The sequence below is a fragment of the Petromyzon marinus genome, chromosome 8 (assembly GCF_048934315.1).
Source record: "Petromyzon marinus isolate PM22_M1 ecotype Great Lakes invasive population chromosome 8, UKy_Petmar_22M1.pri1.0, whole genome shotgun sequence".
NCBI lineage: Eukaryota > Metazoa > Chordata > Hyperoartia > Petromyzontiformes > Petromyzontidae > Petromyzon > Petromyzon marinus.
This window is the reverse complement of record NC_133674.1, coordinates 9153053-9175805: the sequence shown is the minus strand read 5'-3', so window position 1 is coordinate 9175805 and position 22753 is coordinate 9153053. Positions and strand designations below refer to the sequence as shown.

Sequence of the window (22753 nt, the reverse complement as noted above, 5' to 3'; positions counted from 1 at the left end):
GCTGAATATGATGCATTATAAATGTTGGATTGACACGTTGACTGTTAAGTGGGCTTGGGTAGGACAGGGATGATACGATGGCCATTGTCACAGAGGGGGGAGCACGCCCAAAGTAGCCACCACGGAGATGGAGCGATGAAATCAGCTCATGCAGTAGTTAAATTGTTGCACCGCGACAGCTTGAGGTGGTAATTACGTGGGTAGGCCTTCATCCAGCAGTGGACACATCATGGCTGATGATCGATAACAAATTTGGAAGTGAGATTTGTCAATTAAAACGGAGACTTGCTGCATAATGCAAAAAATGCACAATTGGTTCGTGGTAACTCTACTACCACTGGTCTACACGGATCACAACGGAAGAAAAAAACATCCTGAATAAGATGTGTGACCTCAATTATAATATTTTGCGAAGATTGGAACTCACTGAGTTTCATGGAATCCGTTACAGCAAGAAGCTGGAGCCTATTCGTTACAACAGCACATTTGGGCTTGGGAGAGTTCACATGGCCGAGTGTACTAAAGTCCATTTCAGATCACTCGGCCGGCACGGCTTCCACGGGTACCGCATTCATTCATCACATACTTTGGCATTTTCTATCTCGGATGAATACGTTTTCAGTTTGTCATTGAACGCTCATGATACCACAGCAAGCATCGTTACCTGACTCGATATGACGCTCTGCTGAATACGTTTCGGACGGGGGAATGTCTGTTTCTTGACAAATATAATAGCACAATTGGAATATCATTCGGAATAAAGAAACACAAATATTTTTTCCAAGCAGGTGGATGAGCAGGTGTCATACCCATTGTTTAATAGCATTGGTACAATTTAAATAATTTGAAGCAATTCGGCCATTTCAACACGACCTCCTGTCCTGCTTTCAGTGGTTCTATTCAGAAACATGGATTTGTCTGTTGGTAAATTGAGTGATAATGGTTAAATAATACTGTGAAATATTAAATTGAAAACAATATTCAACACATGTGCAATACAATTCACCCCCCGAGTAATTTTAATCAATTCAGACAAAGCAAACACTATCTCGCACATCTGGCCATTTCCGTGCAAGTGAACATGTGCTGTAGGATGCGCGGGTTTAATATCAGCACTTCTGCATGTACATTTCAATCACTGAATTCACTGTGCCACCTTTCACGTTTTTTCCCAGTTCTTTGCCTCTCAAATTCGAAGCAATTACATTGCGATAAAAAAAAGCTGTACGTAAAATGGTATTTATTGTTGCGTGAACAAAGGAGACGTGTACATCACTACAGCATGCCAAAATCAGACATTTCCTCTTGCATTGCGAAACAAAAAAGGTCACCACGTGGACAATGTTCCAGGTGGTGCGTGCGAACACACAGGTCCCCACAGAGCCACACGCACTCCTAAGGTAAGTATTTTAGCGAGCATATATTAAATCTGGTGTGGCACGCGAGGGGGCGGGGAGTGGCCATCATTATACTCAGCTGCCTACATCTCCCCAGTACTTATTATGAAAATTCACAGATCCTCATTTAAGAATGAGCTAGGGGAGGCCCAAGACGAGGGATCAAACTTAGGTGACCAGGTCTGTGCACGACGGTGTCCATGTACAGTCTGTGCAAGTTAAGCTCTTCCAGTCATAGTTTACAAGGAAACAGCCATGTAACAACCTATGACTGGATTTCCAAGCGTCAGGTTCCATCTCGAATGTGATGCCTGTATATTAGGAGTTTGTATGTTCTCCCTGTGGTCGCGTGGATTTTTCACATATAGAAACATGCGTTTCGAGTATTTGGCTACAATACATTTCCATATGGATAAGCCACTTCGTTGAGCTATAATTTGTGGCCAGGGCACTTCTGAAAAATAACTATATAGCTTAGTGGACCTTACCTGGTAAAATAAAGACATGTTAAAAAGTAAAATTTTAGATGAAGAAAGTATAATCAATCAGCAACAAACACAAAAGCTGCATCGCAGATTTAAAAAGTAAGAAAAAGCACAATTTTTCTACTTTATTATATACCCGTAATTACGTAATTATTAGGATCATTGCCAGCACAAACCGCATTGGAGGTCCCCTGTATTTAAAGCCTTGATTTAAGTCATTGGCAATTCCTTTAATGTATATTTTGTGCCTCCAAAAGCCCAGGTCAACGGTGGGAAAACCGGGTGAGTGAACGTCTGGTTTACGTATTTCTATAATAATTTTGCATGTTCCACTTTGTTCCAGTAAAATATCACGGGTAATTTAAGCCACACTATGGGAGGTATTAAAGTTGTTATGCTGAGACAATCATGGATTTATTTAATACATATCCTCGTCCGTTTACATACGAGGGCAAAAATCACCTGAAATCTATATTTATGTTTCTGCAACTTAATTGTACTGAAACGTTTTATACTGTTACTGTGAATGGTTTTTATAAAATGTATTTTTTTTATTTTACACAGCATGTTTTTCGATTCCTTTTGCAACATGATTGTTTTTGCTCTGATCCGTATTTGCTTCATTGCTTTGCTTAGATCTAAATATTTTTTTTAACTTTCGTGACCCAGATCACTCGCGCAATGAGGACTCTCCTGCTCTCTTGAACTCTCAATGGGTTACACGTAATACTTTTGAATATAAGGACACAGTTTCTCAGTAATGGGACTAATTATGAAGACTTGATTGATAATTATGTGATGTGGGCCTGATTCCAATATTATAATGATCTGCTATTTCGCCAAATCAGTAGAAACAGGAGCAAATGGCGATAATGCTACCAGTGGTGCTGCATTCATGATGAGCGTGATGATGGCTGTGGGTAGGGATGGTAATGACATTTTCAGGTTGAGGATGTTGTGAACAATGGTAGTACTCTGCAGTAATGTGTTTGGTTGTTGCGGTGATAGTGATGATGGTGTTGATGGCAACGATGTTGATGGTGGTGTTGATGACAGCAGTGATTGTAATATGGGTGACGATAGTGGCGGGGTGTGAGGAGTGATTATGATGGTGGCAATGGGCGAAGTAAACAGTGCTAATCACTAAGGTGACAATGGCGATGCCTTTGAGGGTGATTAAGCTGGAAAAACACAAGTTACATTTACGCAATTTAACAGCTATACTCGTGCAGTTTAAAATTGTTTTTTTTCATGCAAACTTTAAGGCACCAATTGTGTAATTATGCACATGTAATTCACAATAAGTAATTTTATTTAGGTATCTATTTGCGACTAAAATCTAATTTAAAAACAGCGTGAGTAATGGTGAGATCCTCTCACGGATAAAATGTCCCAAATTGTTAAGTCAAACCACCCAGGCTGCTCATGCTATTGGGCTCTATAAACCTATTCCTTGAAAATGTATGTAAAAAAGGCCAATTTAACATGCACGATCGGCTACTAGCAATTGGCGAATTAATATCGTACTCAACTCACCCCTTGCTTTTCACTGGGTTGGTTTCTCATGTGTACTTATACTTCTCCATTAGCTTAAGCATGTCGGGGAAGAGGCGCTTCGGGGCATCCATGCCCCAGATGAAGTCCAGGTGCTCCCAGTCCTTCAGGACCTTGTGCTGCACCAAGTTGGGGATCTTGGCGAGGAGAGCGGCGGTGTCGGTGGGATCGGCCAGCCAGTCTTGTCCGCCCGACCACAGGGCCGTGGGCACCGTCATGGCGCTAATGTTGTACGCAGGAGGCGTTGCCTGGCAAACATCAACACGGGGTGGGGGAGGTGAGTGAGGGGCTCAGTCACCTCTGACAGCTACTTTAGGGTAAGCCACCTTCACCTTGTCACCTTGTGCCATCACGTCGAGTACGACCTCTAGTGACATTCACGACCAGACTCCGCCATCCATACCTGTCTCTCGCGGCCTCTCGTAGCTGGGTTAGTGCAAGGCCAGTGGTGTTATTGATGTCGTCCATCCACCTCCACGTAGGTCGACCTCTACCCCTACTACCTTTTCCATTCTCAAGCAAGACCAATTATTCTAGTCCAGAGGTCCTCATAACGTGTCCAAATCAACATTTCTGCTTCATGAATAAGGCCCTGAGTGGAAGAGTGGGGCCAATTTCTCTCGGGACGGACATGTTTGATATTTTGGCTGTCCATGGTATACATTGCATTCTTCTCCAGCACATCTCAAATGCGCTGATCCTCTTTCACTCATTCAATCTAGGCATCCATGACTCGCATATAGGGCAACAGGGAATACCAGAGCTTTGACAAGCCTCTTCTTGGTGTTTATGGTAATGCCATTGTCTCTCCATATACTATTGAGCTGTGACATGACTGTTCTACTGAGAACTATCCGCATCTATGGTGCAGAATCTTGATGAGGGAATTCTTCTGGGACGGATGGTGGTGGGAATCCGGTTTCAGGTAAGCATCCGTATGGGTAGCTTTCCTGTAGACAGAGTGGCTCATTGAACCATCAGGTCTCTTTTTTATTAGGACATCCAAAAAAGGTAGCTTGCCATCTTTTTCGACTTCCATGGTAAATCTGATGGCTCGGTGTATGGAATTGATGTGGTCGAAGAATTGGTCTAGAGCAGGCCGGCCATGTGGCCAGGTGAAAAAAGTGTCATCCTTCAACAAACTCCGGGATAAGAAGGCTCATCTGATCGAGTCTCTCACCTTTCTGAAGAGATGCCGCGACTCTGGGGTAATACCAATCGCATTTACACTGACCTCTGCTGCTGTAACTTCTTCTAATGCGAAACGAATTATTTCCAGAACTAGCTTAGCTCTTATCTCAGAGAAAATTAAACTTATACGCACCGAACTAGATCAGTTAGACAAGACACTCTACAAATCACACTTATCATTGACGGCAACAATGTCTACATCGGATTGGGAACATGTAGACAATATGACTGTCTCTTCAGCTGCCACTATGTCGACCAAATGTAAGGATAACCTGATTTCCAAATTTAACCTCCTCTCAAACAAAAGACCGGACCCACACACCAAAAAGCTAGACGTTAACAAAGTCGTAATTAATCGCAGTAACGGTTCTATTTCCGATGGTCTGAAATCCGTTTTAGCTAAAGGGATAAACTTTGCAGTCACACCTAAACACATACCAGTTAATGATATCATTGCCCAAGCAGACGTGGCTCTCAAGGGCCTGGGTCACATCGCTGCAGACGTAGCAAGATCTGAAATCGCTGCAACCCTCAAAAACGCTAAGATGCCAGCTAGCAACCTCAGCAAAGATGAGCGTTTTGAATTATATAAATTTAAAAAGAGAGATGACATTGTAATCCTCTCAGCCGACAAGGGCAATGCCACTGTCATAATGGATAAAATAGAATATAACAACAAAATTCAAGAATTACTCAACGATGGCAGCTATACAAAAATAAAAAGAGATCCCACCAACAGCCTCGTCATATAAACCAACAAAATCATTTCTGATTCAACCGCATTAATTGATCAAACCAAACAGTTCTCGTTGAAACCTTCTGCTGCCAGGCCACCAAGATTACCAAAAATACATAAAGTAGATACACCCCTTCATCCCATCGTCTCTACTATCAACTTCCCCACCTACAAACTGGCTCGTTTTCTGTCTGAAATCCTGCGGCCTTTCACTGGAAAAACCACCTCTGCGGTACAAAATTCTACTCACCTGGTATCGACAATCAAGGGTATTTCCCTGTCCCCAGACGACTTGCTTGTCAGTTTTGGTGTCGTTTCCTTATTCAAAGTTCCTGTACCTGACACCATCGCAATCATTGAAGACTTTGTTCATCAAGGACTAAACACTGAGGTACCCTCCCTGGTAAGACACTGCTTAACCAATACATACTTCACTTGGAATGGAACTTTCTACAAACAAACTGAGGTCACCCCAATGGGCTCCCCCCTATCTCCGGTTGTAGCCAACATTTTCATGGAGAAATTTGAGACTGACGCCATCAAGACTGCCACTCTGCGCCCAACCTTATGGAAGAGGTACGTGGATGACACTTTTGTCATCTTGCTACATGGCCGGCCTGCTCTAGACCAATTCTTCGACCACATCAATTCCATACACCTAGTCATCAGATTTACCATGGAAGTCGAAAAAGATGGCAAGCTACCTTTTTTGGATGTCCGAATAAAAAAGAGACCTGATGGTTCAATGAGCCACTCTGTCTACAGGAAAGCTACCCATACGGATGGTTACCTGAAACCGGATTCCCACCACCATCCATCCCAGAAGAATTCCCTCATCAAGACTCTGCACCATAGAGCCCAATGCATATCCGACCAGGAACATATAGCCAGTGAACTCAAGCACGTACACCAAGCTCTTAAGGCTAATGGTTATTCCGACTACACAATCCGCAAAGCTATCACTCCAACCATGAAGAAAGACCCTCTTGAGGAGCCTTTCAACACCATCACTTTACCCTACATTACGGGGGTCACAAAAAAGATCTCCAAAATCTTGAATAAACACAAGATCCAGGTCCGATTCAACACATTACGTAAAATCCGTGATCTGGTTCCGTCTGTAAAATATGTGATTCCGGACATACAGTACCCTTGCGTCTACAAACTAAGTTGCCTCTGTGGTAGTAGTTACATTGGAGAAACCAAACGACATGTCTCGGACCGCATTCGTGAACAGAAAGCAGACCTGAAACACGGTAGGACCAACACCTCGGCCGTGGCAGATCACTGTTGTAATTCAGTAGGTTCACATGACATTGACTTCTCCAAGACAGAAGTTATTTGCAAGCCATCTGGCTACCATGAGAGATTCGTTCATGAGGCTATCCACATATACAAACACAGAGACAATTTCAATCGAGAAGATGGATTCTGGCTTAGCAATCATTGGAAGGATTTGATAAACCATTTCGGGTCTTAATTGATTGATCACGCTTAAGGTGGCTTTCAGACCACATCCATTATTTTTTCGTCTCCCCCCTCCTCTTTTCCGAACATAGATGGACTCGTCCATCTGAACAAACTGTCAAATCTCTCTCCGTGGTGCTAATGTTAAAAATAACCGCCACTTTTTTCAAATTTTCTTGTTGTGGTTTTCACACCTAATGATGATTGCTTGTGTTGCAGTCGAAACATTGTGAGAATTTTATTGTTTTATATTTTTATTATTTTATTGTTCCCCTTCTACGTGACTTTACCGAAAGAACCAAGAATATAACTATCCGCATTGTAAAAAAAATATATTATTTTTGGTGTGCAAACAGATTTTGGAAGGAGGCATATTGTATCTTTATGTATTTTGTTACTTATAATCTCCATAATGTAAATTATTTTGCATCAAACCTTGGATCACCACAAATAAATGGGGTCAGATTGACTGAATCCACTTGCAAATAGTCAGTATTCAGTGGGAGTTCTAAGTGGCCTTTCGCCAATCCTTCCATTATTGTAGAGGCCAAGCACCCATATGGGAATCAAGAGCCAGGAGACTCAGTCGAGATTGGTTCTATCCGAGTGTACAAACACTGGGAATGAAGTCACTTGGGTGGAGGCGATGGTGGTAGCATCACCCGCTGTCACTCTCCACTCCCAAATAGAACACGTGAGTGGGATGTGTATCGTCGGGCTTGACTGCAAATGTCGAATCACATCCAAGTGAAATGTGAACTCCCATGAGGGGGACGGAATATTTTCCCCTCTCAAATCCAAGGCCTTAACAAACAAGGCCTTAATTACAACAAAAGAAATAATAAAAGCCAAGCGCAAGAACGGAACAGCTTCAGTGAGTTTTGTACGAAAAAAGACGAGGCTCTATGGCTACTCACAGCGACATTACAAAATGTTTTCTTAAAATATATGGAAAATATGAAGACAAACAGAGAGAGAGATATCACATCAGATTTAGTAGTGGCATAGTAACTATAACACCCAATGGAAACGAAAAAAGAGATATGATCGAAGAACTTAACGAGGAAGATTGGAAAGGCTTCACTGTGCAGCACCTGATTGTAATGCTTCATGTTCAGCCACAAGCTCCCATAGTCGTAGGCCTGAAAGCGCCCCGACCTTGCAGCCTGGAGAAATGCAAAACATTTCAGACAAAGTTTTCACTAAAATCTACAGCATGGCTCAAGTGCGCACACACACAATGTATCTTTGTGAACACAGGTGCACTACCTGCCCATCCTCACCCATAATACTCTCGAAGCAATATTCAAATTAAAAAAAATGTAAGTAAAAAACAGCAATGGAAGAAAAACTTTTTGTATAAAAAAGTAATTGCAGATAACGTATTCTGAAGCTTAATATTGTGGAGCTTTAACGAAGTAAATAAGCAGACAACGTCCATCTCCACCTCCGATTAGCACGATTAGTTACATACGTATTCTTTGGGTCTTTGTAAAAATGTGTTTTGTTCTACATGACTTTACCGAAAGACCCAAAGAATATGAATTCCTGCAGTCATGAAAGCTTTAAGTCAAGATTTATTTACATACGGTGCAAAAGAATTTCAACATACATACAGTATCTGTTCAACACATTTTTTTATTTTGGAATTATTTCAGCACTTATGCTGTAAAGTGCTTATAATGAGGCAAAATGAAATGCTGCCAGATGTCACCAGGTGGTATTTTATGAGGAAGCCATAATTATATACACACAGGAACACTGCATTCCTGCATATGAAAGTGAAGCCTACTCAGGAAACACACTTCACTATGTCTAATGGTGGAGATAGGCCGGTATATACTACTGTACGCCATACCAGCGCTTCCCACAACACAAAACCTGTGTATACCAGCAATTTTCAGAACGGTTCCTATACCTATACTCCGATGTTTCCTCAGAGGAAATGTAAGTGTGAGAATGAGAGAGAGTGTGTGATGGTTATGTCAGAGAACATGGACTGTAGTTCTAAGAGGTTTCCACCACTGAGTGCAGAGCTACATTGAAGACAGAAATCAGTCCTATACAGACCAGTTTTCAGTTTTTCATTTATCAGGTATAGCCCTGTGAGCACATTCGGCTCTTGAATCGGGTGCAACCGCAACAAACAAAAATCCAAATACCAACCTGTCGCCAATGAAGCATGTTCTGAATCGAGGTTCCAGCTGGGCAGTGAGAGGTATAAACTGGCACTCGACTCTGTGAAAAATATCCACAAAGATCAGCATTATTATACAAATATTGGACAAAATTTGTATACCCTTGAAATGAAATGTGTTACTTTATGTGAAACTCAAAACAAATCTTAGAAATCCTCAGTTTCCAACTACGATCTCACCTCTCCTCACACAAGGATGACTGACATCCAAGTATCCCCCGTGCAGGCTACACAGGCTTTTGGGCAAGTACTGATAGCGAGCGCCTATAAACGCCGGAATGGCACATGAGGGGGTGGGTGGCCAGCTCAACGCCCAACTGCCTCTGTCTCCCCAGTGCTGGTGCTTACACACCGAACTAGGTACTAACATTAAGCTGAGTCGACAGAGGAGATTCCGGACCGGTTCAGATATTCATCACTAATGTTAGCTGTGAACAGGAATCGAACTCGAGTCGCTGGGATTGGGGCAAAATGCATCCTCTCATCCCCGCACACAGGAAATCAACCTCATCTCCAGCTCCCACACTTCATGTCTCAGGTGACATTTCTTTCTCTGAACAGATTCTTCTCTAAGCTTGGCTTTGGATTCCCTTCCATTCTCTCATTAGCCAAGTTCTCATGACCTTGCTCAATTCAATGTGTTCACTCTCATCTATCAAAACTTTGATTGTGTTATTAGTTGCTGGCCATTTGACATGTTGGCCTATTGGGATGTGCTCTGCAACTGTGCTAATATGTAGTCCAACACATTTTTAACATTGTAAAAAGCTCGACATAGGGAGGGACTAATTCACAAATTCTCCTTTTTGTCTGGCTTATTTTTGCCTCTCTCTGTCTGTGTGTCTCTGTAGCTTTCACTTTGTCTCTGACTCTCCGTAATTGGTTCTGTGCATCTTTGTGTCTCAGTCTATAAGAGTCTGTCTCCCAGTCATGTCTGTCTTATTTCTCTCCGTCTTATCTCCTCGTCATTGTTGTCTTGTCTCTCTGTCTCGTCTTTCTGTATCTGTCTCTTAGTGGCGGTTGTTGTTTTTGTCACAGCAAGTCTCATGAAATGTACTTCTCCTTTCCAAGCATAGGCTGTGGTCATGTGCCTATGGTGGCCCACAGAGCTCAAGTCTAAAACCACAATCTGTATTTGCACATTTTCCTCTTGTTTTATTCTATTGAATATTAATTGTTTTAACAGCCATTGACCAATTTCAGAGTGATTATTTGGGGCACCCTAATTCCGCTCATACACATGACGCAGCATATTAATGTTCTCAGATTGCCGCGCAATGACCTACACAGAGTTACAACCATCTCGCTACTTCTATTCGTTGTTTAAAGTGTTTAAGAGTTTAAACATTTTAGAGTTAGCAAAGTTTTACGCTTTGCTTTTGCCTCATGTTTAAGACTTTGTAAAAAAAAAATGTGCACCCTCCAGCGTCACCTAGAGCAATTGGCTTGTAGGGCACACGCACGCAGTGTAGTCCGTCTCTCCATAGCCCTTCCTTCTTCTCTCCATTTTGCCTCTCCTTTACTCCATTTGTCTCTTGCCGTCAGTCTCTCTTTTCACGTTGTTTTTGGTATGCTCAGGAAGCATCAACGCAGCTCAACCTTGAGTACAACACTACGCATGTACAGTACTGATTTGTTGCTTCGTAATGATTGATTTAAACATTTTTTGCAAAGCTTAACGTTTCACAAAATTAAACGGCACCCGGCACCCACAATTACTCCACTCACCACGTTCATGTTCTTCTCGTTAAAACCACAAATGACGAAGAAAACATTTTCACACAAGTCTTTGATGATTGCCTTGTCACAGACTTCTGCCGACAGCCATTTGAGAATGTCATTTTGAGGCAGGAACTCCTTTTTTCCAAAAATCGCCTAAAAACAAAAAAAATACTTGAATTGAAATATTACACATTCACGAGAACTACTATTATTATTACGACTGCGCTTGATTACCCAGGAAAGCCTGAGTGTCATGACTTTTTCAGAAGTATCCTGCCAAGCGTTCCCAAGAGGGAGGCTCTATGATTGCTACGTAGATTCCAATTGAATAATTTGCAGGTAAATGCTGTGAAATATGGAAAATGTGGATGACACAGGCACATAATGCCCTCCTCTTGTGAAGGAAGTCAGGGGATCTTAACTGGCCACTGTGAAGCAGGCGGCGCATCGTGTTGTTTTGGTTGTTACACCAGGGCAGCTTCCAGGCTCCAACTGCAAACCATCTACCACTGGATCATGTCACCTCCCCAAGGGATGAAACTCTAAACATTGTACATTTACCTCGATGAGCCAATCCGGAACGTCAGCCAGTTTAGCCATGGGGCTTGTGGAGTGGTGGACGTTAACCACAGCCGCAAGCCCTATGAAGAGCTTGATCTTCTTCGCCAGTTTAGGGTTGGAAGAGAAAGCAGCCAGGGCTGCAAAGGCACACAAGCTGAATGTGAATCTCTCACTCTGTAACAAGTACACAGATAAGCACGACCAAAGCACCCTGAGTGTGCTTCATCTCGCCACATCTTAGAGCCTAGTTAGTATATGGATGGGCAACCGCCAGTGCTTGTCAGGCATTGCAGGTGCAGACCTGCAACGTGACCAGCAGATGGCAGTGCACCACTATACTACACTGCACCACACCATACCACTACACTATGACACTACACCATCGCATGACACCACAACACCACACAACTTCTGCCTATTTGTATTATTACAGGATGCTTTCATGAATGAGAGACGCCACGTACCCCACTTCCTCACCAGCAAGAGAAGACCGACTACAGCTCACAAAGTTACAACATCCAACAAGTGGTCAAGTTTCAAATTGTTTTTGTTTTATCCGCCAGGTGTGAGAATCCAAGGGATCAGGATGAGTCTCGTTTGCAATAGCGACCTGGGTCACCCAAAACAGAGACTCACCAGTGGTGGTTCCCTGGGAGTGCCCCACGTAGAACAACCGCTCTTGTTTGGTCTCGTTGAGGATGAAGTCCACCACGGCAGGGAGATCCAAAGAGGCCATTTCATCGTAGCTGGTTGGACAGAACGGACGAAGCAAATATTTACAGCGATGGCTCGAGCAACATAAATTGCTGAAACGCTTCCACACAACCACTTAAGTTGTGTGTCACACAGCATCAAAAGAACATGAAGAGCATTAACTGGGTTGGTGGATCATAGAAATTTGAGTAGAAATGCATAATTGTAGCTGCATTGGTTCAACACAAGGAAACTCTGGGGCAGTTTCAACATTAAGTGACTTAGAACTATACAATACGTAACACAAAATTAGAATTGTGGAGTATATACGAAACAAAATAAAGAAGCAGACAATTTCCCATACTTCACAAAGCTGTCCTAAATAAAAAATAAAAGTATTTTTGACATCCTATCAACCACATTCCACCTTCTTAATTGACACGATCATGGTTCAGGACACTGCCTCTACGTGACAATGTGCTAATTTCCACACAGACACACACCCCCCCCCCCCCCCCCCACATTTCCAATTACCTCCACGCCCAGAACTCCTCCTGATCAGGCGTCAGGGTACGGTGGTGGTGCGACCAGGTGTTCCCGCGGCTGTTTCCGATCCACACGTCGTAGCCGGCATCGGCCAGGATGAAGCCCAGGCTGTCGTGGGCGAAGTTGGACACCCAGTTGCTTCCGCCAGCCAACAGCCCGTGCTGCAGCAGCACGGCAGGACGCACTGCTGTTCCCACACAGCAGCAAGACACCACTCTCACTCGGTCCACCGACGCGCATCCTCGTCTTCCGTTTACACACGGATGCAATAATCACCCCAATACATGTTAAGTTTCTCTAAATTAGTTTTACTGTCCGAGCCAAGTTTGGTTACTGGACTTGAAATGTTCTTTAAAATGTATGTTATGTTTGTGCACTGCTTTTTCTTTCTTCTGTAACAGGCTTGTTTATGCTCCGATTTATATTTGATTTGATGTTGTACATGTTTTTGCTTTCTCATATTTGTGACCCAGGTAACTTTTGCAAATGAAACTCTAATCCTGATCTCTTGAGTTTTAAATCTGGCTATGCAAAATAAACTTGAAAATTAAAAAAAATAAACACAAATCTTCCCCATATTGCCTTTTGTTCCCTGCTCAGGAGCACTTATGAAGGCCAGCACGGTACACGAGTGGGTGGTGTGACAAGGACCACTCTGGATTACCCAATTATTTTGGGTCATCCTTTTTTCACACATACCTGCCGTGTTGTCCTTCAGTCCACGTGGGATTCTGTTCACACTCAGGATAAACCCATCTGCAGTTTCCACCTTGTACTCCACATTCGGATATCCCTTACTAGAAATAAGTTCGCTCTGAAGGGACGCAGAAACACACACAGGTTCATCAGAATATTACTTTTTTACACGCTTTCATTTAACTCACTCTGTCTGTTGTTGTCGTTGTTGTATCCTCAAATCTTGTAACTCAATTTTAACCCACTTCCCAATGTGGTATCGACTGCAAACTTGGTATACTTATGTCATACTAATTACAATACTATATTCTATCATAAAAAATATATATTTTTAAACATTCTTTTTTATGTTATGTTCCGGTTTGGGTCTAATTGTCCACGCTCAACTGACGTTGGCTGTAAATGGCCACGGCCCCTTACGATGTGGCAAGCTTCGGGGCCACTTACTGGAGTCGTGGAGTTCTGCCATTACTAGATCATTTCATAAAAGCGTGTTTAAAAAAAAAATACTTATTATTTCCCATACAAACAGTAACCTTCATTAAAGCATGCAAAACGAATGTACTGCATGTTTTCAAAGGTAATACATTATGCAATCACCATGCACATGTGTAAAGGATCCACAATAGTAGCATCCAAGTGCCCTTCGCACTCCAACAAGCTAGGCACCCCTGATTAGCACAGTTGGCTATTACAGTGCGAAGGAAGATCAACATACATATACAAACCACCAGCATTCGTTTAAGTAAACCTGATTGCTGATGAGACAATCAATGTCAAAACCGGTCAAGAGGTTGCTTGTCTTGCACCATTGCTGCTGATATTCTTTGGTTCTTTCCGTAACGTCACGTAGATAGAACAATAATAAAAAATAAAGTAAAAAAAATAAATAAACACTAATGTAGACTGTAGCCTGGTTCTTAATCGGAGTGAGTGTACTGGCAGTCTATAATTTAGACTGTAGCCTGGTTATTAAGTTTGGTACACTCCCCCAGCTTAATAACCAGGCTACAGTCTACATTATAGACTGCCAGTGCACTCACCCAGCTTAATAACTTAGCTACAGTCTACATTATAGACTGTCAGTACACTCACCCAGCTTAATAACAAGGCTACAGTCTACATTATAGACTGTCAGTACACTCACCAAACTTAATAACCAGGCTACAGTCTAAATTATAGACTGCCAGCATACTCACCCAGCTTAATAACCATTGCTACAGTCCACATTATAGACTGCCAGTACACTCACCAAACTTAATAACCAGGCTACAGTCTAAATTATAGACTGCCAGCATACTCACCCAGCTTAATAACCATTGCTACAGTCTAAATTATAGACTGCCAGCATACTCACTCCGATTAAGAACCAGGCTACAGTCTACATTAGTGTTTATTTTATTTTTATTCACTTTATTATTTAATATTTTTCTATCTACGTTACTTTACCGAAGGAACCAAGGAATATGAATTCCTGCAGTCACTAAAGTTTAAAGTCAAAATTCATTGCTGCTGGCCTTATGCACTCCCAGGTTTTGTGACTTATGGGATGTGTAAAAATATATTTGTTTGGTGGAATGACAGATGGAAAAGAGGCGTATTGTCTGCTTATTTAGTCAATAGTTGAAATGACTTATGTGATAGGCTATAAATGCATCGGCAAGCATACAGGCAAAAACACATCTGCATAACCGAAAGCATTTTAACACAACACTACAATCTAGATCTGTCTTTTTTTGCAGATGACAAACCAGGTTTTCCTAGAGTATCAAGTTGTTTATCCCAGTCCAGTCACCCATGACTTCCTATTAATTTTAAATTTAAGTCAAGCTCAGGCTTCTTTGTCAAGACCACAATAAACCACTTCCTGATTTCACAGCCGGAATCATTGCAAGATGTGAAAACACACACAACTATGAAGGGAGTCACAATGTGTAGTTTTTTCATAAAACAGATCTGCGTAAAATATTTGTTTTCAAAACTGTTTAAAACACAGGGGCATACATACAATGTTAGCTATCGGGTGTTGTGTTATTGTGACCTCCAATTGAGGATAAGGGGCAGCAGAGCAAATAGGGGAGGGCCTTGAGGAATCTGAAATTTAGGGGATGGGAATGGTGTCAATGGGGAGGACGCAGGAGACCAACTGGGAATGTGGATTCAATTGGGAGAGACAGGCATTTGAGAGTGGAATGTGGGCGCAGGGTGGGAGATGGACAGAGGAGGGAGACAGAAAGATCGCACGGGAAGACAGTATAATAGAGAGTGTTAGGGAGAGGTTGCGAGAGGAGGATGTGGGGAGTGTGGAAGAGGAACAATGGGGTGTGAGGCAGACAGAATTAGGTTTACGTGTTTTATATTGTGGTTCTATAGGACCAGTTGTAGATAACGTTGTCGTGCACACATATGATAGGATGTGGATATTGTGTTGTTTTCACAAGATTATTTTGGTGACACCAATTGTATCCTGTCCGGTTATAATGAAAGTGTCAGTCCATCTGTATTGAGTGCAGAGTGAAACTGTCACCTCAGAGGCGGGACACAACACATGTACTTGGTATATCCATTTATTATTCTGACATTTGTTATTTATGCATGTAAAGTCTTACTGACCAGCACATCTTGCTTCACCTACCCTGCATTCAGCAATGACTGCATCTAAAATTCAACTCGTGCACCAATTCCAAGTCTGCCGTAAAACATACATGCAAGAATTGTTTCTACACAAAAGTCAAGATCGTCGACAACAGAAGCGCAATTGGCATGAGCACCTTAGGTTATAAACAAACGTGACGCACAGCGATGTCCTGCACTTACAATGTTCATGTAAATTTCTGGGTCGCTGCGTAGGTCGTTGTGCTGATCAGGCAGCATACGACCAGACACAAAGCCCACGCCAAACAGCAACAACGTGACATGCAGTGCCACAATCAGCACCATGTTCCTGATCAAAACAAAGCATAATTAAATCCACAACATGCACAACACTGTGGGACAATCCGAAAGAAACAATTAAAACGATGTCAAGTGGTAGCACTAAACCTTGGACTCATCGCATCCATTTGATGGAGTTGTGAGCAAATTTGACAAAGCAATGCAAACATTTGTCAATACACATTTAACAACTTATTCATATTCTTGGTTCTTTCGGTAAAGTCACGTAGAAAGGAAAAAATAAAATAATAAAAATAAAACATCATAAAATTATCATGACGTTTCGGCCACAACGCAAGCAGCCGTCCTCAGGTGAAGAAACAGCTGTCGGTAAGACAGCGTCCTAATGAACACTGCTAAGCTTGGCAGCGTATTTTAAGCTGGGTGGGAGGAGGAGAGCGCCTTGACAAAGGAGTTTACATATCAACAGAGGAATTTAGCATATTGATTACAAATGCAGATATGGGATTAGTCACTTCTTGTGGAATGTGTAGGCGGTGGGGGGTCTGAAAGTCATTATGCTAGTGTTTTATGTAGGATTAGCAGTAATAAAGGGAGATAAATTTTAATAAAGAACTGCAACAGCCCAAACCACCACGTATCAAGCTCGTGCATTATGTGGAAAACAAAAAATGGGAGTTTCTAAAGAACTACGCATACCCTACTACCATACAATAAACCGATGTGAAAAAAACTAAATATAAACTACATCAATATAATCAATGTACTCAATATACTCTCCAATAAGCTGAGCTGTTAACATTAAGTAACTGGGTATACACTACACTATACAGTGAGGGAAAAAAGTATTTGATCCCCTGCTGATTTTGTACGTTTGCCCACTGACAAAGAAATGATTAGTCTATAATTTTAATGGTAGGTTTATTTGAACAGTGAGAGACAGAATAACAACAACAAAATCCAGAAAAACGCATGTCAAAAATGTTATAAATTGATTTGCATTTTCACGAGGGAAATAAGTATTTGACCCCTCTGCAAAACATGACTTAGTACTTGGTGGCAAAACCCTTGTTGGCAATCACAGAGGTCAGACGTTTCTTGTAGTTGGCTTCCAGGTTTGCACACATCTCAGGAGGGATTTTGTCCCACTCCTCTTTGCAGATCTTCTCCAAGTCATGAAGGTTTCGAGGCTGACGTTTGGCAACTCGAACCTTCAGCTCCCTCCACAGATTTTCTATGGGATTAAGGTCTGAAGACTGGCTAGGCCACTCCAGGACGTTAATGTGCTTCTTCTTGAGCCACTCCTTTGTTGCCTTGGCCGTGTGTTTTGGGTCATTGTCATGCTGGAATACCTATCCACGACCCATTTTCAATGCCCTGGCTGAGGGAAGGAGGTTCTCACCCAAGATTTGACGGTACATGGCCCCGTCCATCGTCCCTTTGATGCGGTGAAGTTGTCCTGTCCCCTTAGCAGAAAAACACCCCTAAAGCATAATGTTTCCACCTCCATGTTTTACGGTGGGGATGGTGTTCTTGGGGTCATAGGCAGAATTCCTCCTCCTCCAAACACGGCGAGTTGAGTTGATGCCAAAGAGCTCTATTTTGGTCTCATCTGACCACAACACTTTCACCCAGTTGTCCTCTGAATCATTCAGATGTTCATTGGCAAACTTCAGACGGGCATGTGTATGTGCTTTCTTGAGCAGGGGGACCTTGCGGGCGCTGCAGGATTTTAGTCCTTCACGGCGTAGTGTGTTACCAATTGCTTTCTTGGTGACTATGATCCCAGCTGCCTTGAGATCATTGACAAGATCCTCCCGTGTAGTTCTGGGCGGATTCCTCACCGTTCTCATGATCATTGCAACTACACGAGGTGAGATCTTGCATGAAGCCCCAGGCCGAGGGAGATTGACAGTTCTTTTGTGTTTCTTCCATTTGCGAATGATCGCACCAACTGTTATCACCTTCTCACCAAGCTGCTTGGCAATGGTCTTGTAGCCCATTCCAGCATTGTGTAGGTCTACAATCTTGTCCCTGACATCCTTGGAGAGCTCTTTGGTCTTGGCCATGGTGGAGAGTTTGGAATCTGATTGATTGATTGCTTCTGTGGACAGGTGCCTTTTTACAGGTAACAAGCTGAGATTAGGAGCACTCCCTTTAAGAGTGTCCTCCTAATCTCAGCTCATTACCTGTATAAAAGACACCTGGGAGCCAGAAATCTTTCTGATTTTAGAGGGGGTCAAATACTTATTCCCTCATTAAAATGCAAATCAATTTATAACATTTTTGACATGCGTTTTTCTGGATTTTGTTGTTGTTATTCTGTCTCTCACTGTTAAAATAAACCTACCATTAAAATTATAGACTGATCATTTCTTTGTCAGTGGGCAAACGTAAAAAAATCAGCAGGGGATCAAATACTTTTTCCCCTCACTGTATAATGACTACCATATAGTAAACTGATAAAAAAACGAAAATATAAACTACATTCAACGTGACTTTACCGAAAAAACTAAGAATATGAATTACTGCAGTCACGAAAGCTTTAAATCAAAATTTACATCAATATAATCAATAAACTCAATATACTCTCGAATAAGCTTAGCTACTAACAATAAGTCATTACACTATGTCGAAAAAAGTGGCGTTTTTTTCTTTAACGTTAGCACCACGGAAAGCGGCGAGCTTTGTTCAGATGTACGAGTCCATCTATGCTCGGAACAGAGGAGGGGGTTGATAGAGAGAGACAACCACAACTTTCCAATAAGCTGAGCTTATTGGAATTTCCTGGCTTGTGCCTGCACGGAGTGAGGCATAGCCTCCTCTTAAACGACGTAATTTATTTGCAATCGGCCTCCTTCACAAATGTGTATTTCCACATTTTAAAAAACAAGCGTTTTGCTTAATTTTAAGTAATGCTGCTGAAATTATGCACTACCAGATCGTAGGTTCGATAACAACCCTGACGCCTGTATATTTGGAGTTTGCATGTTCTCCCTGTGGTCATGAGGATTTTTCTCCAGGTGCTCTGGTTTTTCTCTCCATGTTAAGAAACATGCGTTTAGAGTAGTATTTGGCTGCTATAAATTGTCACAAAAGCCACTTCCTTGAGCTATCATATTTGTGGCCAGGCCTTAAGTGGTAAAATAAAATATTTGCGTGAAAAAGGATGACAGAAAAGGAGATTGATTATTTATTTTTCAGCAAGCTCTTTCACAACAGTGCAAAATGAATTACGCAAGGTCAAGGCAGGTCGCCCGATCTGGCAAGGCGATGATAATGACATACCCGTTATGAAACACCAGTTACATGGCTCCCGACCGACCTACTCTGTGGGAGCTGGATAAAGCGGAGTGTTCAGGTGAACCTCTATAAGATCACAAAATCTCATGCCTACAACGCACCCCTTTACCCTCATGACACTCCTCACCCCCTAACTCACCCCTCACCCCCGTAAATCACTCCTCACCCCCATACCTCACTTCCATAACAACTGCAGTTCACTACTAAGTGGCAGTGATGTCACCACGGCAATTGTGCCATGCTAGGTGCACTTTGAGGCCACGTAATGCATGGAAGGCCCACTAGCAGGAGGTCATGGAACAGACCTAGGTGCCATGGGTTGACTTGCTGAAATGACTGGTAGATGCACCAACTGTGTTCCCCAATGTGCCAACTCTCTGCATTATAGCCGCCCGTCGCTCTTCTCGTTGTTGTGAGCGTCGCTCCTCTGCCCTCCGTTGTTGCTGGGGGGTGATTGCCTCCAACTCCCCAGCAGCGTCCTTCACAAACTGCCTCTAGAGGTCGATCTTGACACTGCTGGTACCAGACATCGGCAAGTCCAATCAACTCCACATCAGTCCATCTCTTTTATAGCCCGTTCCGCGCCAGATAAGTCCCATCTATTCGGCATGCGGTGGCATGCGGGCTACATGACCCAGCCAACGCAGCCTCACTTGCCGGTGGAATTCGCTGATGGAATTGAGTCGAGATCTTTCAAGGGTCTATCAAAAAAAACATTTTATCTTACCAGGTAAGGCCCGCTGAGCTATACAGCTCTTTCCAGAAGCGGTCTGGCCACAAATGATAGCTCAAATAAGTGGCTTATCATGTGGATATTCATAGAAACCAAATACTCCACACGCATGTTTCTAAATGTGGAGGGGGAGAAAGAACATGCAAACTCCAAATATAGAGGCGTCAGGGTCTGAATCGAACACACGACCACCTCCTGCATAGCAAATGAGGAAATTTCGATTTAAAGCTTTCGTGACTGCAGGGATTAATATTCTTGGTTCTTTCGGTAAAGTTACGTCGAAGGGAAATAATAAAATAAAACATAAGTATTTTATTATTTTTATCATTTCCCTTCTACGTGACTTTACCTAAAGAACCAAGACCAAGTGGGGACTTTAACATCTCGCAACCACGGCGCCCCGATGCACTGCTTACACAATCCAGTCTGGTTAAACCCAGGATGGATCGTAAGCAGGCGAGCCTGAATGTTTCAAGCCGACGCAGATGTTCCTTTAGAAGGCTCCACGTTTCGCAAGCATAGAGAATGAAGGGTATAACTGTGGCCGAGAAGACACGTAAATTACTCCTCACCCCTGACCCCCATACCTCACCCTCATGACTCTTCACTCCCATAACTCACCCCTGACCCCCATAACTCACCCCTGACCCCCATAACTCACCCCTGACCCCCATAACTCACCCCTGACCCCCATAACTCATCCCTGACCCCCATAACTCATCCCTGACCCCTACCATAAATCCTGGCACAAATATAGAAATGCACAAAACCCTGCCATTGAGATCAATCAACTCTTCTCTCACATCATCACATTATTTAGTGATGCGCTGCTGCGTTACAACCACAAACAACATACATTTAACACATTCGTCAAAACACCGTGGACTTTATAAACAGAAAAACATATAAAACAGGCGACGTTTCGGCCAATTGCCCTTCAGAGCACATAAACGGAGAGACCAGAGATATCGTGGATAACACGAGTCGGAGACTGCGCTCTACACAATGGGGCCTGATGAGAATTACATTTCACCTCATCACTAATCATCACACACCTCTTACTTTGTCTACCCGATCCGTCAATCTTCTCGTCGCCCCATCCCTCACATTACACCTCTCACCTCGTCACAACGCTCTCACCTCGTCTTTAACCTCTCTCACTTCGTCTCTATCACCTCGTCCCTCTCAATTCGTCTCAATCACCTCGTCTCAATCACCTCGTCCCTCTCACCTCGTCCCTCTCTCGTCTGTCTCTCCTCGTCCCTCTCTCGTCTGTCTCACTTCGTCCCTCTCTCGTCCCTCTCACCTCGTCCCTATCTTGTCTGTCTCACCTCGTCCCTGTCTCCTCGTCCATCTCACCTCGTCCCTTTCACCTCGTCCCTCTCTCGTCTGTCTCACCTCGTCCCTTTCACCTCGTCCCTCTCACCTCGTCCCTCTCTCGTCCCTTTCACCTCGTCCCTCTCTCCTCGTCCCTCTCACCTCGTCTCTCTCACCTCGTCCCTCTCTCGTCTGTCTCACCTCGTCCCTCTCTCGTCTGTCTCACCTCGTCCCTCTCTCGTCTGTCTCACCTCGTCCCTCTCCTCGTCCCTCTCACCTCGTCCCTTTCACCTCGTTCCCCTCTCGTCTGTCTCACCTCGTCCCTTCCACCTCGTCCCTCTCTCCTCGTCCCTCTCTCGTCTGTCTCACCTCGTCCCTCTCCTCGTCCCTCTCTCCTCGTCCCTCTCTCGTCTGTCTCTCCTCGTCCCTCTCTCCTCGTCTCTCTCACCTCGTCCCTCTCCTCGTCCCTCTCACCTCGTCCCTCTCTCGTCTGTCTCACCTCGTCCCTTTCACCTCGTCCCTCTCTCCTCGTCCCTTTCACCTCGTCCCTCTCTCCTCGTCCCTCTCTCGTCTGTCTCACCTCGTCCCTCTCACCTCGTCTCTCACCTCGTCTGTCTCACCTCGTCCCTCTCTCCTCGTCCTTCTCACCTCGTCCCTCTCTCCTCGTCCCTTTCACCTCGTCCCTCTCTACTCGTCCCTCTCACCTCATCCCTCTCTCCTCGTCCCTCTCACCTCGTCCCTTTCACCTCGTCTGTCTCTCTTCGTCCCTCTCTCCTCGTCTCTCTCGTCCCTTTCACCTCGTCCCTCTCACTTCGTCTCTCTCTCCTCGTCTGTCTCACCTCCTCTGTCTCTCCTCGTCTGTCTCACCTCGTCCCTCTCACCTCGTCCCTCTCACCTTGTCTCTCTCTCCTAGTCCCTCTCTCCTCGTCTCTCTCTCGTCCCTTTCACCTCGTCCCTCTCTCCTCGTCCCTCTCTCGTCTGTCTCACCTCGTCCCTCTCTCGTCTGTCTCACCTCGTCTGTCTCTCCTCGTCTGTCTCACCTCGTCTCTCTCACCTCGTCTGTCTCACCTCGTCCCTCTCTCGTCTGTCTCTCCTCGTCGCCTTCCGTCTCCGCGCGCTCCCACAATCCGTGCCGCTTCCGCGTTCTCACGTGACACTCGCGGGGTGGGGGGGGGGAGTCCGCGGAGTGGGGGGGGCACCGCAGACCCGGGACCCTCCCCCGCCCCGACGCGGCCATGTTGCGTGGGGAAAGCGCCCGTG

The 22753-nt window shown here is 43.8% G+C and overlaps 1 protein-coding gene across 10 annotated transcripts; it reads right to left on the bottom strand.

Moving 5' to 3' along the window:
- Positions 1-791: 791 nt before the first annotated feature.
- LOC116940204 (putative lysosomal acid lipase/cholesteryl ester hydrolase) lies at positions 792-22686 on the bottom strand. Of its 10 annotated transcripts, XM_076065622.1 has the most exons (11): positions 22562-22628; positions 22506-22519; positions 16063-16189; positions 13249-13363; positions 12538-12736; positions 11947-12056; positions 11311-11447; positions 10756-10902; positions 8997-9068; positions 7925-7996; positions 792-3684 (listed from the first exon to the last, which is right to left on the bottom strand). In XM_076065622.1, exons 3-11 carry the CDS (start codon positions 16183-16185, stop codon positions 3445-3447), a joined length of 1215 nt encoding a protein of 404 aa, XP_075921737.1. In that variant the 5' UTR covers positions 16186-16189; positions 22506-22519; positions 22562-22628; the 3' UTR covers positions 792-3444. The 10 variants fall into 10 exon arrangements, with proteins under 10 accessions (XP_075921737.1, XP_032805521.2, XP_032805534.2 ...); XM_032949630.2 differs by lacking the exon at positions 22506-22519 and having other exon boundaries at positions 22562-22686; XM_032949643.2 differs by lacking the exon at positions 22506-22519 and having other exon boundaries at positions 12538-12733; positions 22562-22686.
- Between the last annotated feature and the right edge of the window lie 67 nt (positions 22687-22753).

Coding starts and splice junctions, on each gene's coding strand:
- LOC116940204 (XM_032949630.2), bottom strand. CDS start 16,185: ATGGTGCTGATTGTGGCACTGCATGTCACGTTGTTGCTGTTTGGCGTG. Junction 10,903..11,310: donor TTCCGGATTGGCTCATCGAG/GTAAATGTACAA, acceptor TTTTGTTTTTAG/GCGATTTTTGGAAAAAAGGA. Junction 9,069..10,755: donor ACGAGAAGAACATGAACGTG/GTGAGTGGAGTA, acceptor TATTTTTCACAG/AGTCGAGTGCCAGTTTATAC.